This window comes from Sarcophilus harrisii, chromosome 1 (genome assembly GCF_902635505.1).
Source record: "Sarcophilus harrisii chromosome 1, mSarHar1.11, whole genome shotgun sequence".
NCBI lineage: Eukaryota > Metazoa > Chordata > Mammalia > Dasyuromorphia > Dasyuridae > Sarcophilus > Sarcophilus harrisii.
The window spans coordinates 583,368,203-583,385,729 of NC_045426.1; the positions used below are offsets into that span (position 1 = coordinate 583,368,203).

The following is a 17,527-nucleotide window of genomic DNA, read 5'->3' on the forward strand; positions in this document are numbered from 1 at the left end:
TAAACCTCTCCTCAGTTATGGGGCAATCACCAAATACATTGATTTATTAAGTATCTACCAGAGAGGCCCTGGGTCAGCAAGGTGGCCCAGTGAATAGAACATTTGATTTACAACTCATCTTTATGAGTTCAAATTTGCCCTTAGACTTTTTCTAGCCTTGTCATCCTGGGCAAGTCATTTAATCTTCTTTGCTTTAATGCCTCATCTATTAAAAAAAATGAGATGGATAAAGAAATTCCATTATCTCTCACAAGAAAATGCCAAATGGGATCATAAAAAGTCAGACAGAAGTAAAAAAAAATAACTTGATGACTACACCAAAGGCCTAGTACTTTGTACATCTCTACATATTCACTTGAAATCTCAATTTTGCCAGTCAATCACATGTGTTTTATGATTGCTGCTAAAATAGCAGAGGCCTGAGTAACTTAGAATCTTAATTTTCCATCTTCTCATTGATGAAAGAAGGCAGTTGCTGACTGTTACCTCATAAGGCATTCTAACAGGGTTAAACGAGAGTTGGCTCATCTGAGTTGTTTGCAATTAGAGCCTTCACTCATCACTGGTGGTCTGTTGATATGCTGTTCTATCAATTATTTCACCCTCCCAAGTGATGAACTGATTTCTCCCTAAAATAAAATTTTCACAGAAGGGCAGAGCTAGCAACAAATTACAGCTAAGCAAATTAACATGGGCCAAGAAGAATAAGTCTCAATATAAATTAGATTAGTCCTAAGAAAATTAGGACCACTGAAAATTTCAGTAGCATTTAATACCATGGATGGTTAGGAGTACTTTACTTTTTCCACTAGTTCTGCTTATTCTGACATTGCTGGGCTATTGCTAATTATGACCTTTTAATTTTAATAATAGTAAAACACTAATTTTGAAGATTAATAAAAATTTCAGTGAGGCTAACAGATTTTTAAAATGTTTTCTTTTTAGTAAATTTTATTATATATATTTTAACATTTTATTAAAATTTTAAATTATTTATTTTTCAATTAACAATTTATTTTCTCCCCTTTCCCACTGAATACACAAAAAGAAAAAGATGCACAAATATGCATAATCAAATAAACCCATATTGGTCATGTCTGGAAATATATATTTCATTCTGCATTTTAATTCCCTTTAACTCTACTGTCCTCTCAGTATTTAAGAGAAAACAAGTATCACTGGACTGATTCAGCTAATTTTCAGAGGAGCAGTCATCTTTAGTCCTGCATTTAGACAATGCAGCTTGTCATTGCATTGAGCAGAGTCTTTCCAGTTGTTGTTTTTTCCATATTGTTACTGTGATTGTTCTTCTGGCTCCACTTTACTCTGCATCATTCACGCAAATTTTCTCAGAAACTATCCATTCCACCATTTCTTGTTTGTGGTGATGTTTCTTTTCTGGCTTCCTCACCCCAGCCCAGTCTCATCAACAATAAGCAAAAGATGGTATCAGATCTGATACTCACTTTCCAATTCCTGTACCATAATTTCTCATATTATCAGTATAGATAGTGCTCTAGAAAGATGGATGGATGGAAGCAAATGTGACATAAGTTCACAAGTATTGTATGGATGGAAAAGACCTGGGAAATACTGTAGGATTCTTCATTAAAGTTTTATCTGTGATTACACTGACAGAGGAAATTTCCAGTGAGGTAATTTCTGCCAATGCAGAAATTATTCGTTTTGCAACTTGTCATACAGAGTTGCTAGTGCTATTGATCCCCTGACTTTTAAAAGATGTGCACCCCATCATTAAAACATGATGATCCTGCATCTCTAGTATGTGCCCATTTGCTAATTTATGGGAATGCCTTTCTGTGAAAATAATTCTTGTAACTTACACAAAAAAGAGAATTTTTAAAAGGCTAAGCAAAAGGTGAAATAATAACTGATTCTAGCGGTAATAGGGGGTCACTGGAATTTATTAAGAAAGGCTATAATGTGCTCAGGTCTGAACTTAGGAAAACTGCATTGGCAGCTATGTAGAGAATCAATTGGAATGGGAGACTTGAAAGACAAGGAAGCCAATTAGGAGCCTGTTATGGTCTAGTTTCAAAAACTGGGTTATGGGGGTATGAATGGAGAAAAGGGACAGATGTAAAAGATTTTAAAACAGAAACAAGATTTGGCAATAAGCAATCAATCAACAAACATTTTTAAGCCTGGCCTACTACATTCAAACACTGCACTAAGTACTGGGCAATAGTTGAGATATATGGGAGAAACAAAATGAGAAGAGACTAATACCAAGATTTTGAGCTTAGATACTGTATGTATGTGGGTGTTTCATATAGAAATAGGGAAGTTAAGAAGATGGATGTGTTTGGGAAAGCCAGTGTGATAAGATCTTTTAATGAAGATTGGTACTTATCTGTGGATATTTATTCAGTGTGGCTTACTCCTTCCCATTGAAAAGAAAAGAGGGTGAAGGTTAGGAGGTGGGGGAGTGAGGAGCATGGTTATTACTAAGTATTACCCTGACACACAAACCCTTCTTCTGAGGGGTTGCCAGGCTACAACCATGAAATGATTTGAGACACAGAGTATGGGGCACACTGTGGCCAAGAGACTTTGTCCCATACAGCTGCTGGTATAGGTACCTTAGATATGTTTAGGTTATAATTGACTTTGAATTAGCTGGGAACTGGTGGAGAAGGAGAGAGTATAAGAACTGGAACAGCAACTGAGAAGGGACAGAAGGAGAGAGTTTGGTATGCTAATTGGCAAAGAGGTTGTTGCTTATGGCAGAAGTGAGAACTCCTATTGGTCATGCTATGGCAGGCAGATAGGCAACAAGCATTTATTTATTTTTTAAAATTTTAATAGTTTTTTTTTTATTTACAAGTTATATGCATGGGTAATTTTACAGCATTGACAATTGTCAACCTTTTGTTCCAATTTTTCCTCTCCTTCCCGCCACCCCTTCCTCTAGATGGCAGGATAACCAATACATGTTAAATATATTAGAGTATAAATTAAATACAGAATAAGTGTACATGACCAAACCATTATTTTTCTGTACAAAAAGAATCAGACTCCGAAATAGTGTACAGATAGCTTGTGAAGGAAATGAAAAATGAAGGCGGGCAAAAATATAGGGATTGGGAATTCGATGTAATGGTTCTTAGTCATCTCCCAGAGTTCTTTCATTGGGTGTAGCTGGTTCAGTTCATTACTGCTCCATTAGAACTGATTTGGTTCATCTTATTGCTGAAGATGTCCAGGTCCATCAGAATTGATGATTATATAATATTGTTGTTGAAGTATATAATGATCTCCTGATCCTGCTCATTTCACTCAGCATCAGTTCGCAACAAGCATTTATTGTTTATTACATGTCAAACACTGTGTTAAATCCTGGGAATACAAATAAAGGCAAAAAGAAAGATTATCAAGAAGTTTACATCCTGATGCAGAAAGATAACACAAAAGAGGGAGATGAAAAGATGGATTGGGAGAAGGTATCCATGAGAAGATTTGGTCGTGAAGTCTAGTGATTTGGAGCACACATAGAGGGAAGTAAAGCAAGTCTTGTCTGGTTGTGTCTTCAAAATGAAGATTTCTAGAAGGAACTCATCAAGGGGAAAGGGGCACTGATATGGTGGTTAGGTGTTCAAGGGTCAGAAAGCTCATACAATTCTTATGGTCTTGAAATGGCCCCTTGGGGTCACTGACCCAAGATACTGAGAAAAGAAAATACCTTTCTTTGTATCCTCAGGTCTTAGTACAATGTCTGGCACGTAATATGCACTTAGGCAATGCTTATTGACTTCTTCCTTCTTTTTTGTATTTATTTATTTAATATTTTCTCCCAATTACATTCAAAACAATTTTTTAAACATTTATTTTTTGAATTTTTGAGTTCTAGGTTCTCTCTTCTATCCATACCCAAATTAAAAAACCATATGTGAAGTTATGCAAAACATTACTATAAAAGTCAAGTTGTGAAAAAGAACATAAATCTCCCACCCTAAAAACCCTCAAGAAAAATTAAATTAAAAAAAGAAAGAATGCTTCAGTCTATATTCAGACAATCAGTTCCTTCTCTGGAAAAGGATTTTTCATCATAAAGTCCTTCAGTTTGTACTACTGAGAATAGCAAAGTCATTTATAAATGATCATCCCAGAACATTGGTATTATTTTGTATACAGTACATTTCCCTTTGCTTAAAGTGGTAGAGGATTTTCTAGGTTTTTTTTTTTCCTTGACAACATCATGCTCATCATTTCCCATGGAACAAGAATATTCCATCATAAACATATTGACTTGACTTCTTAGCATGGCCAGTCTGTGTCATAGCCAAAACTTAAACCCAGGTATTCTTGCTGAGGCCAGCTCTGTATTAATTAAATCATAGCTGTGACACTTAGGATTCTAACTAGCTTTTGCCTTTGAAACCTCCCAATGTGCTCTCGTGCATTATAAACCCAGTTAGAGAAATTCTGAATTATGTTATTTGCTATAAGATAGATATTGTCATAACTTGGTCAGCCTGATGCTCACCATATATTTTGCCTTTCCCCCAATAAGCCATTGGGTTTAGTGTTGAAACAACCAATTGGTTTTCTCTGAAAACAAAATGAAAAGACAGATGGACTCTATTACATGAAAATATCCTCTGCATCTGAGCTTTTGAACATCTGACCTTAGTTAGAAAATAGATGCAGATATTCAATTTGTTGATTGAAAGGATTTCTTGATTTATGAAGAATCAAAGCCTTGACAGAAGAGATCAAGTACATTTTGCTTGCTTCTGATGTTTTTCTGTTAATCATGAACAAAGGTTTTCCCCAGAGACATGCTCTGGGATTCCAGCTCGGAGTTCAAATGGGCACATGTCATACCTGATAACTTTGCAAATTAAATTTCTTCACCATTTAGTTCCTATTTTTTTAACATTTAAATTTACTTGTAATATAGTTAAAATTGTTTTCCCCCCAAACATTCCCATTTTGTTAGGACTATACTCATTTCTGTTGCAAGCATAATTCGTTTTTTAGTAAATATAGTATACAAATTTCTAGAATCTAAACTCTACAATCTGTTGAATTTCTCTATTATTGTTGAGGCCACTACCACCTTCTTAGTCACTGAGGTTCTTAACCATCCTTGCTGCAACTCAGGTATATAACCTTAGTGATACCCCCACCTCCTTACTCTTATTTATTTCACAGATCTAGTAGACTGCCAACTCTTGTCATTACTATCTTTACAATGTCTCTTTTATATGTCCCATTCTCTCAGCTCACAAAACCACCATCCTAAATTATGCATTCATCACTTCTTGCCTGGATGATTACAATAGTCATCCGCCTCCCAACCCTCAAACTATATTCAGGTTTATTGAAAATTCTTTTCCTAAACAATCACAATAATTCAGGCAGACATAGATTATTATTAGCAACAGTATACAATAACTTTCAAACTCCTTTCTTCCATGGACTACCCAAAATATAAAGTGATTATAAAACAGTGAAAAAATCTTCATTTTATAAGTTAAGCAGAAAAGGGAAAGGAAGGGGAAGGGAGGGGAGAAGGGAATAAACATTTATATAGAGCCTACTATGTGCCAGGCATTCTATTTACTGCTTTGCACATATTATCTGATTTGATTTATTTTGGAGTAAAGTTGGGCATTTTTACATTTAGCACATATTGTTTAATAATTTTTCATAAGTCTATTTTAACTTTGAAGAAATTCTTGTTCAGAATCCCCCAAATCAGAGAAAGGAGCTGTCACTTTTTTTGGTAAAGTCATCTCAGCTCTGTTACTTAACTCCAGATTGCCTAAAAGACTGTAATATCCCACAGAATTAATTGGGGGTAGGGGACCCAATGTGATGATGCAGTATATGAAAAAAGGGAAGGAAATGAGGGCAGGTCCTGAGAAGTTCTAAGAAATAAATTTATGATGATATTAGAGAAGAAGTACAAGCTAATTTTAGATAGAAGTAGGTAACTTCTATCCCCACCAGCCATTTGGGGGCATCAGTAATCAAACGAGTACATCTGATTATGCATATATGTGGGAGGGTCAGGGAATCTTTTCCTGGTGTCCAGAAGAAATCTTCTCAAGAACTAGAAGGGAAGAAATTACTGTCCATTTCAACAGAAAATGATAATGGATACTTCTGAGTCATCCTATTAGCGACACATATTCTTTGTTCTCAAAGTAAGTGTTCTCTCTGCTAACAGCATAACTTAGACAAAAAGAGAAGCAAAATTCTGCATTTTGACAAGACTTGATAAAGATATTTCAAATTGTATCATTGCTAGAAGTACAATTAACAAAAATTAATACAATTCAGTTGGCAACTTCAGTTTCTTAAGCTTTCTGAACCATTTCTTGTAGTGTCTCTGCTTTTTGCAGTCATTCCCATCTGTACCAGCATCTACCTTTCCCTTTGAATAACTCCCACTTTTTTTGCCGATGGCTTTTTGGGTTTGTGTTCTGGCTTCAGATTGTGTTAATTTCCTTAATATTTGTTTTACTGTTCTTTAGCATCCTTTAACTTTTCTATTGAGCACTGTGGTAATAATAGTGTGAACTGAAGTAGCAGCAGAACCTGGACTCTGGGTACAACAGTGACTGATATGGGTATCATTCCCCATTTTTTATTTATAACACTATTTCTCTAAAAGTCTTCTAATCTGTCTTTTTGCTTCAAGTTTCTCTCTACTCCAATATATCTTCTATACTGCTGCTAAAATAGGGCAGCTAGGTGGCACAGCAGATAGAGAATCAAACCTGGAGTTGGAAAGACCTGAGTTCAAATATAATCTTTGATATTTACTAGGTCTATGAACTCTGGGCAAGTTTTTTTTTTTTTTTTAACCCTTCTGGCCTCAGTTTTCTCATATGTAAAATGAATAGGAAAAAGAAAGAGCAAAACACTTTAGTATCTTTGCCAAGAAAACCACATGGAGTCACAAAAAGTTGAATATAAGTGAAACAGATTTATAACGACTATTGCCAAAAAATGATTTACCTCAAGTTTGTCTCCTATATCACCCCTCTTACTCAAGGAACTCCAGTGATTCCCTTTTATCTCAAGGATCAAATATAGAATCCTTTGTATGATACTTTAAAGCTCTTTACAATCTGTTTTCTTTCAATCATAGGTTATTTTTGTTTGTTCTAACACTGTACTCTTCTCCATATTCTATATGAATCAGCCACACTAGCCTTTATTCTGTTGCTTGCACACAGAGGTCCATTTCTAGACTTTGTGCTCCCCTGCCTGAAACATATTCATAAAGCTATGGAATCATAGACTAGTGAAATGAAAGGGGCCTTAAAATCATTAAGTCTAACTCTTCTATTTTGCAGTTGAGGAAAACTAAAAAATTAAATTTTAAATAACTTGTCCAGAATCATAAAATCCACTCATCTTCCTGACTCAAAATTCAGTTCTCTATTCATTACAACTCCTTTTAACCGCTACCTTTGGAATCTCAACTTTCTTTAAGAATCATCTCAAGTATACTTTTTTCCCTGGTTCACTCAGCAATTAAAGCCCTCCCCACTCTGGTTCATTTCTGTCTCCTGTGCATGTGTCTTGTATATCTTATATGTACCTATTTATTTGCATGTTGTTTCCCCTATTAGAATATAAGCCTTTTGAAGATAGGGACTATTCCCCACCTCCTTCTCTCTCACTGTTTCTGTTTCTCTGTCTCTTTTTTTCTTCTCTCACTCTGTCTCTGTTTCTGTCTGTCTCTGTCTCTTTCTCTCTCGTCTCCTTTCTCTCTGAGACAGTAAGTAATTTGATATAGGTGATATTTGCCCATTATGTAACACATATTAACAGAATATGTTTCTTTATTTTCAAGTTATAAGCTAAAATAATATCAGTAGTTTACTGTTAAGAAATGAAAACATGACATTATTATTATTAATTATGACAATACTTATAATGCCTTTACATTTTTTCTCCATGATTATTTATAACAAAGAAAATAGGAAATAGGATCCAACTAAATAAAGCTAAGCTAGTAAGTTAAAGGTTTATTTATAGAATCAAGATATGGAAAAAATATCTTAAAAATCCATGTCACCAATATCATCATTTTCTAGATCTTAGTTTTAGAGGCAGAAGTGACATCTTGTCATTGGATGTCCTCATATTACAAGTGATAAAACTGATGAGGCTTAGAGAAGCAAAATAATTTGGCCACAATGACTAGTCATTAGATGGCAGAGATGAGATTTGAACCCAGGTTCTTTGATTCCAAATCCAGTATTTTTTGCCTTTCCATTAAGAATTGTTAATGGGGATTATTGTTGCTGGTGGTGTTGTGTGCTTTAATATTTTGATAACTGCTTTTCAATAGAAGTGATTTCTTTTGTGAACATGGGTATTTTTATTCATTTAAAATTTTTATTCTGAAAAGGAGTCCATAGTCTTCCTTGGGGATAGCTATGTGGTGAAGTAGATAGAGCACTGGGCTTGGAATCAGGAAGAGACTTCATGAGTTCAAATGTGACCTCAGATACTTATTAGCTAAGTCACTGAACCTTGTTTATCTCAGTTTCCTCATATGTAAAATGAAAATGGATTGTCAAAGAGATCCATAATAGAAAAAGGGGTTAAAAACCCTTGTCTATACCAAAATAATATTCTGAGAATAGATTATTTTACTTAAGATCATTGCTCAAGGTCACAAAACTGGGACTGGAATCCATTTGTGAAAGAAAATATAATTTGTGGTGCTTTTAAAGAAAACAAATAACTTCTTTCTTATTTTTCTCCCTTCTTTCTCCCCCTCAAAGCTCCATGAATATGAACTTGCTGATATAATGTAAAAGACAATCTTAGATTGAATTTTTTTAATATTGTTTCCAGCTTAAAGACTCAAAATGGGAGAAGTAGGGGGACCTTTGCAAATTTTTTTTTTATTTTAGAGCATTAACTTTTTAAAAATATAAGTCATCTTGTCCTATTAAGAGAGACAGCATGATAACAGTGATTCTGGAGTCTCGGGAGACTTGGGCTCTAATCATGGCTCTGAGTTTATGGCCCTAGACAAGTCACAATATTTCTTTTCTCTTAAGTTATAACCTCATGTATCAAATGGATAAAGTAATAATTATAGTATCTAATTTTTACCTAATCACATAATAGGTGCCTTAATAAATGTCAATAAATAAGCTATGTAAATGTCAGACATTGTTTTTGATCAGGTTAAACAAATTAGGATACAGTATATTCATAGAATAATAGATTTAGAATAGGAGTTCTTAATCTTTTTATTTTCCTTGGACTCCTTTGGAAATCTGGTGAAGCCATGTATCCTTTCTCAAAATAGTATTTTTAAATAATTGAAGGAAATACTAAATGTCAGTTAGAGGTTAATGAGAGTAAAGATATAAGGGTTTTTTCTTTCAAGTTCAGAGATTTCCTATTATCTTTTTCTAAACCCTTTGGAGGGAGGTGACAGAAGGGATCTTAGATGTTGAGTATAATAACACCCTCATTTTACAGATGAAGAAACTGAGGCAAAGAAAGGTTAAGTGACTTGCCCAGGATGACACAGCTATTAGTTCTGTGGTGGGGTTTTGAACTCAGGTCTTGCTTTGACATACTGCCTCTCATAGGTTTGTCTGGCATTTTGAGTTTAGGCTAGATATGTATGTATTTTTGTGGTAACTTGTGCTCTCTCATTATGCATTCTTTCTCTCTCTTTCTCCCTTTCTTTCTTTTTCTCTTTCTCCCTCAGATTTTCATCACTGTGAATTGCCTAAGTACAGACTTCTCCTCCCAAAAAGGAGTGAAAGGGCTTCCTTTGATGATTCAGATCGACACGTACAGTTACAACAATCGAAGCAATAAACCCATTCACAGAGCTTACTGCCAGATCAAGGTCTTCTGTGACAAGGTGAGTGGAGATAACAATCTGACAGGAGAAATCTTTGCATGTAAATATTACTCATGATGGAATTTCCGCTCCCTTCCTATTACCCCTGAGAGGTTGGTGTCAAAGTAATCTCCCAGACAGTCCTTCTGTGACAATAGGCTTTGCTGTTGCTTACTACTTTACAAAATGTCAGGATGTGGTAATAAAGACCCTCACTGATCAACTGATTTCTTGGTCAGTCACTATTGTAGCTCCATTAATGACTGGCTTCTATTCAACCACAGACTCACCCAGTATAGGAGCTGAGAGGTTCATCAGAGGCCAATTAAGCTAACTTGTCTGTGCTTGAACAAGAATCCTTCCTGTCTCCTATCTTATGATTGGTTATCCAGTCTGTACATAGAAGCCTTTAGATTAAAAGAGCAGAAGCCCTCCTCAGGAAGCTCATACCACTCAGAAGTACCTCTAATTGTTTACGCATTTTCTTCTTAGGTAAAATTTAAATTTGCTTTTTTGAAAATTCTGCCTCTTTTCTACTAGTCTTCTTACTCTCTGGCACAAAGCAGGACAAGTCTATTCCCTCTCTCATATGAGATTTGTAATGTTATCCTGCCCCCTCTATTTTTTTTTTTCAAATGATAAAATGTTCACAATTCCTTTGACTGACCCTAATGCAGCATGAACTCATGGTCCTTAACTATTCTAATTGTCTTCTCGAGGTTCTCTGACTAATCTATGTGCTTCCTAAATGTGACACCAAGGACTAAACACATTACTCCACATGTGGTCTGACCAGAGTAGATTTCAGAAGTGCTATCATTGTCCTAGATAATTAGAGTGCTGGAATCAAGAAGACCTTAGTTCAAATCCAGTCTCAGACATTAGCTTTGTGACCTTGGGAAATGTCACTTTTGGCCTCAGTTTACTCATCTCTAAAATGAAAATAATAATACCATTTACCTCCCAGATTGTTGTGAAGGTCAAATGAGATGCTGTATAAAATAATTTGCAAAATTTAAAGCACTGTATAAATATTAGTTATTATTATTATTCCATTAGCTTCCTTGGCTGCCATATCATACTATTACCTTAAATTGACCTGGCAGTCCACTTAAAAGTAGAGATTTTTTTCATTTGAATTGATATCTAACCTCCCCAGTGATATACTTGTGAGCATAAGTATATATAGAACTGGGTCAAGAATGAAAGCATGATATGATAAATACTGACTCTCTCTACACACCTACGCTTATGAAACTACTTTTGTGAACCTGTGTCAACTTTAAATTTACTCATATTCAATTCATCTTATTCAATTAGATCCAAATTCTTTGTGTTCTGACATCATTTTGGGATCTTGATTCTATCAAACTTTGTACTAGCTATTCTTTCAGCTTTGTGTCATCTGCAAATCCGATGTGCTTCAGTCACTTAAATATCCCAAACACTAGTTTGTGGTTTTTAAGTAAATGAGTCTTTTCTAATGGAATCCCATGGTCACACAAAGCAGAATAAGTCTTTTTCCTCTTCCACTTAACAACCCTTTAGATAGTTGAAAAGATACCATGCCTCCTTAGTTTTTTGTTTTTTTTTCTTTAAATGATAAAATGTCCAAATGCAGGGGATTGGAGAAGACGTACTTCTAGCTGGGACCAGGGAATGCTCGAGTGGGACAGTAACTCTAAATATTCTAATGTGTTCATGTATTGTTCTTTAGTCAGGAAAACAGATTTGAATCCTGCTTCAAACATTAATTAACTTAATGATCCTAGTCAAGTTTCTTAAGCCTTCAAAATTTTCATTTTCTTAAGTGCTGTGACTGTTCAGTTCTTTCAGTCTTGTCTGATTCTTTGTGATCCTATTTGGGGTTTTCTTGGCAAAAATACTGGAGGTTTGCCATTTCCTTTTTCAACTCATTATATAGCTGAGGAAATTGAGGCAAATAGTATTAAATAATTTGCCCAGGATCTCATAGTTGGTAAGTATATGAGGATCGATTTGAACTCATGAAGATGAATCTTCCTGACTCGAGGTTTGACAGTCTGTCCACCATACCACCTAGTTGCCTTCTCATCTGCACGGTGAGAATAATAATATTTATAATATAGACCTAATAAAATTGCTATGAGAGTCAAATGAGATAATATAGGAAATACCACGAAGATGGAAAAAGTACCTTATAAATCTTATAACTTGGCAGAAATGCCAGTTATTATCACTATCCTATAGATACTATTTTATAATTATTATTACTATTTATAGATAGTGTATTGTACTCTGGCAATGCTTTGGTTTGGGTATTAAACTCCTTAAAAAAGGATTGAATGTCTACATTTCTTCTATCAATGAATACTTTGTTGTACCATTAGTAATATATCAGTTCCCTTGATAATCTTAACTCCTTGATGAAATGGATGTCCTTTCCTAAACGTGACAGCTCAATTTGATAATAGATTGAGAATATTTGATTGATTCATAACTAGTTTATAAACCCAGGCTGCAATCTTGGACTCAGTCTTTAAAACTCAGAGACCGAACATGGAGACTGAGAGGAGAAAGGATATCTAGACAGTGACAGGTAGGAGGTAGAAGATAGGAGGGTGGGGATCAAAGTTGTTAAATAGACAGTGACCAAGGTTCCTGGATAGAAGCTCCATGCTGGAGGGAGCCAGGTAGTAAAGTGTTCTAGAGAGTACCTGCTAAAGGCAGTCTAGAATAGTGGCAAGTACCTAGAGGGCTCAACATGGAGCTACAGGAACTCAAAATAACAGCCATGGAAAGGGACAGAGGAATGAAGAGTTCATAAGCCAATCATTCTGGACCCAAAACAGATAGCACCTGAAAACATTTATTAGAAATAAAAATAATGATCGCTAACAGTTATATGTTGGATACTGTGTGTCAGACACTGTGCCAGACATGGTACAATTGTTTCATTTGACCTTCACAAGAATTCTGGGAAATGCTACATATTATCCCCATTTTAGAGATGAGGAAATTGAGGAAAAGAGAAATTAAGTGACCCTGCCCAAAGTCACACAGCTAATAAGTGTCTAAGCCTGTGTTTGTGCTCAAATCTTCCTGACTCCAGACACAGTGCTCTATTCATTGTGTCAACAAGTGGCCCCTCAATAATTAGCCATGATAGGATTCCAGATTCTGGGCTAAACTCTTTTTATCTTGTCTAATTTTCTCAAAGTCTGGGCTTGAAAGGGTTGATCTGATTAGAGATAATTTTGATTATAAATTAACCTCATTGAATTTGGTATGGGTAATTCAGCAATTTTAAAATGTCTTTATTTCCAACTGTGCAGGAGGAATTTTATTAATTATACAACATTTTTATTTGGTCATTAAGGTGATAAAACATTGCTTTAAGGACTTTAAATTATGGTTTGACTAGTTAGTCTAGTTCTCAAAATCACTTAGAGATGATCAGAAATGTATAGATGTCATCTAGGAAGGCAAATAGCACCCACATGGACATTTGAGATTGTCTCCTAATAAAAAATCTCATTTTAAGAAAGGATTTATTTTTAGGCATTTAAGAATGAGAAGTGAGTGTGATTTAAAGAAAAAAAAAAGGCTGAAACAGATTCTATTTAGAATTCTAAAGCTATGACAATGCTTCACTTACCTGGTGCTCAGAGGTCCAGAACTTTAAACATCAGGAGTACTTGTGAATCTTGTACATAGGGACTGTACTTGTATATATCACTGATCATGGAAAAAGGTTGACTTCTCTACCTCTAATAGTGGCCAATTCAGCTTTTAAATTGTTTTCAATGTTAGGAGGCATTATCAAATTACTGGGCAAGTAAATATGGCTAAACTAGAGTACCTTTATCTTAGGGTATCCAATAGGGCCTGGGACTACTTTAGGGTGTGTCTCCTACTTGGAGACCTAGACGAATTTAAAATGTTCTCTGGTCATAGAGAAAGGGGTGAGTTTGGTATTCATAGCCAGCTAAATGAAATGAATGAAAATGGAGGAAGGGGAGCAGAAGGTAATGATGACAAGCCTGCATCCCTATGCCACAGGACTTTACATTATGGACAGTGTGTGTGTGTGTGTGTGTGTGTGTGTGTGTGTGTGTGTGTAAGCTACCAGGGCTTCTATGTTACCAAGAATCAAGCAATCTCTGGCCCATTCACTACCTACTTCCTATAATTTGTCAACAGGATTTCCCTATTATTATCTCAAACCTTAGTAGAGGTTTCTCAGTAGCCTCTTTCTTCTTGGTCTCACACTATCATATTAAGATAAATTAACAAACATTCCTTAACATATCCCCTCCTTGTTAATCATAAGGCATACTACAAGCTCCTTAGTAGAAATAACCCCCTCCTCTTCTCCCTTATCAAGACCACCTAGATAAATGTGTGCCTCTTTTAAGGGGATATGTGACTTTAACTTTGCTGGAGAGATATGGAGATGACTGAGAAGAGAGTAAGCATTTTACATAGCACCTCTTATGTGCTAGCCATGTGTAAGCTAAGAGCTTACTTGTCATATAAACCCTGTGACGTAGGTGAGGCAATTAGAGATTAAGTAACTTCTCTAGGATCAAACAGCTAGTAAATGTTTGAAGCCACATTTGAAGTCAGTCTGACTAATTTCAGGACTAACATTCTATTCATGGTGCCTCAAAAATAAAAATATCCCCTTATTTCTGACTCATTGTTAATTGAAAAAGCAAAATATTTTTTATGAGTCGGGTGCACTTGACTAAGATGGGTATATTTTCTGAAGAGTAATCTTTTTTTTTTTAAACCAGAGAATAAGATTTGAAAGCCACAAATGAAAAGACATTGGCAGGTCTAATTCTCTTATTTTTATTTTAATAAATAAAAATTGGAAATTGGGGCTTATTGTGGACATAGAAATTGGTCAAGATCACTTAGATGGTAGGTGTCAGTAAATATGTGTGACATGGTACATAGAATATTATTGAAGAAGACCTTCAGCTGGATTCAGATCTTCTCTCTAACATATTAACTATGTGACCCTAGATGTTATTTGAACTCCAATCTACCAACTCCAGAATCACTCTTCTTTCTTTGGCAAAGGCCATGCTTCTTTTCCAGTCAAGTCAAATAAATGATACAGTAGCAGAAATCTAGATGGAATAAATATGTAAATCATTTATAAATTTTAAAGTACTATTTAAATGTCAAACTATTATTATTAACCCATGGAAAAACAATCATTAACTCCAAAATTTTCAAAAAAAACTTTGTGCCTTTTTTTTTTTTTTAAAGAAAACTTAATTTGTGAACAGCCAAATAAATTTCTGGCAGTTTCATTAGCAGCATAAAATTCATGGTACCTGTGAATCAAATACTCCTAGGTTTATATACATCTATCTTAAGTATTAATGAAGTAATTCAGCACCAAGACAATAATGAAACAGTCCTGGCTTTAGGGAACTTACATTTAATGAGAAGCAAGCATATGAGTGTGTGTGTGTGTGTGTGTGTGTGTGCGCGCGCACAAAATATAATGTCATTGATGGTGAGAGGCTGCTAAAGGTATCAGAGGGGAACCCTCTGTCTGAGCTTTGAAGGGACATATTCTAAGAGATAGAAGTAAAAAGGGATTTTATTCCATATGTGGAGAGTAGCTTCTGCAAAGGAATAGGGATGGGAAGCAGTGTTAGATGGATGAGGAACATCAATTTGGCTGGACCATAGAGTTCAAAAAAGGGAAAATTCTATAAAAAGACTGGAAAGGTAATTTGGAGCCAGTGTGGGAAGGACCTTAAATGGCAATAGATGAATTTATATGACCCTAGAAATAGTAGGCAGCATCAGAATTTAAGGTTAGATTTTTACTTAATTGCCCTTCAAGATATGATACAATTTAATAAAAGATTTCGTGATTAGAAAATATAATGACAGCTCATTCAAAGACATCCTTTGCTTATCAGTTCCAGAATACCAAATGTTGACTGGATAGACAGATAAATTATTTTCATCTGGGTTCTATCATATTTTGCACTTAAAGTAGAAGAATTTTTTATATCCCCAGTTTTAACAAAGCATAACAAAATTCTCTTATCATTAACCTATTATCAACCTCATTCTTAAGGGAGCAAAATTTGTGTCTAGTCCCATTTTCACCAACTTTCTGACAGTGTTGCCTCGTTGATTTAGGCTATTTAGTAGTCTAAATCAAATATTATTATAGCCAGTAGGAGATACTTATGTAGAAAGGAGAAAGTTCATTTCTCAGACATCCATTACATGATCATTTAAATTTCCTTTTCACATTAAAGAGGTATGTAGACTCAAATACAGTTTGTGCATAGAATTATGTTAGAAATCAAATAGCAGAGGTAACTCATAGAAAATCAAAGCTAGTCTTACTTTTGCAAAGGGTCCTTCAGACAATCACAATGAAAAATTTGTTGTACAAAGAAGGGCATCCTCAAAATAGATTTATGCCTATTTTTCAAAATGGTGAAGGACTCTTCCACACCTCATGAACAGAGTCTATAAATGAGAGCTTAGTGCTGTTTGAGGCTGATAGAGAGGTTGTTATAGCATCAGTGACCCAGAAATTGTGGTTCAGGCCTTCAGACACAGACAATAAAGAAGACTTTGTTGGGGGAAGGAAAGCCTCTTGCCAAATAGCTTCTAGAGCATTCACTTCCATAGTTAAATGTGCAGAATGAGGCCCGTGTTCCATTTCCTAAATGCATACCCTTCATTCACTTGAATGAAAAAAAGGGGGATTAAAAAAAATGTGCTATCAGGGATTTTTTTTTCCTTTTTTGTAAAACATTTTAAATTGTATTTTTATTCTGAATGTAATGAACATGCAAAATTATGCCAAATCAAGCAGGAAAGGAGTATCAAGAGGATTATATATGAACATGCAAATCTTTTATGTACAGTATGCTTTATATAAAATACAATAAATTTAGTGCTACTTTCAAAGCTGTCTTGTTTATCTGGGTTTCTTCTGAACTTCGTTTCACTTCTGTGCATGCTCTTTCATTCATTCATTCATTTATTTTGTTATTTGTTTATTTATTTATAGTCAGGAGAGGGGAACAACCCTTATCAGAAAGAAAATTCCGGTTTATATCTGATCCATTTTAACAATGTTTGAAGCTACAGCTATGAGCAGTAAATCATTGACGCTTTTAATGATGCCTTAAGTTACAAGTAAAGGTTAAATTGTTAAGGGAAGGACCTGCTTTTAAAAGATATATTTTAGATGGATTTCCACAAATGGCTAAAATTAAATGGATTTTTATTTACTATTGCCTCTTGCATCATATATATGCAGGTGTGTGTGTGTGTGTTTACAAATATACTCTGAAATAATCAGCAAAGTCACTTCTATAAGTGCCCTGTAACTAAATCAGATGTGGAATATAAAAGCTAGATCAGGATTGCTTCTGGATTATTTGTTGTTCCTGCTGTTTTAGACTGGAAAAGATTACGTGTCCAAGAAAAGTACAGAGTTTATGCTACCTTTCTCTGTTTCCCATTGCAGAGCACAATACCTTGAACATAGTGTCTGTTGATTGGTATATTAGAATTGGTGGATGAACTAGGTCCCATTCAAAGTACTTCAATAATAGTGGAATGCCATACCCATATGGTGTCCCTTTTTTCTACAAATCTGTATAGATGTATATTATTACTTATTAA

At 35.0% G+C, this 17,527-nt stretch overlaps 1 protein-coding gene across 3 annotated transcripts in view; it reads left to right on the forward strand.

The window, feature by feature from the left end:
- The window catches only part of GRHL2 (grainyhead like transcription factor 2), a 208,946-nt gene that overhangs the window by 153,132 nt on the left and 38,287 nt on the right, over window positions 1-17,527 (forward strand). For all 3 annotated transcript variants that reach the window (XM_003760308.4, XM_023496425.2, XM_023496424.2), the window contains exon 9: window positions 9,725-9,883. In XM_003760308.4, the coding sequence (XP_003760356.3) occupies window positions 9,725-9,883 (159 nt within the window). The remainder of the gene's footprint in view (window positions 1-9,724; window positions 9,884-17,527) is intronic.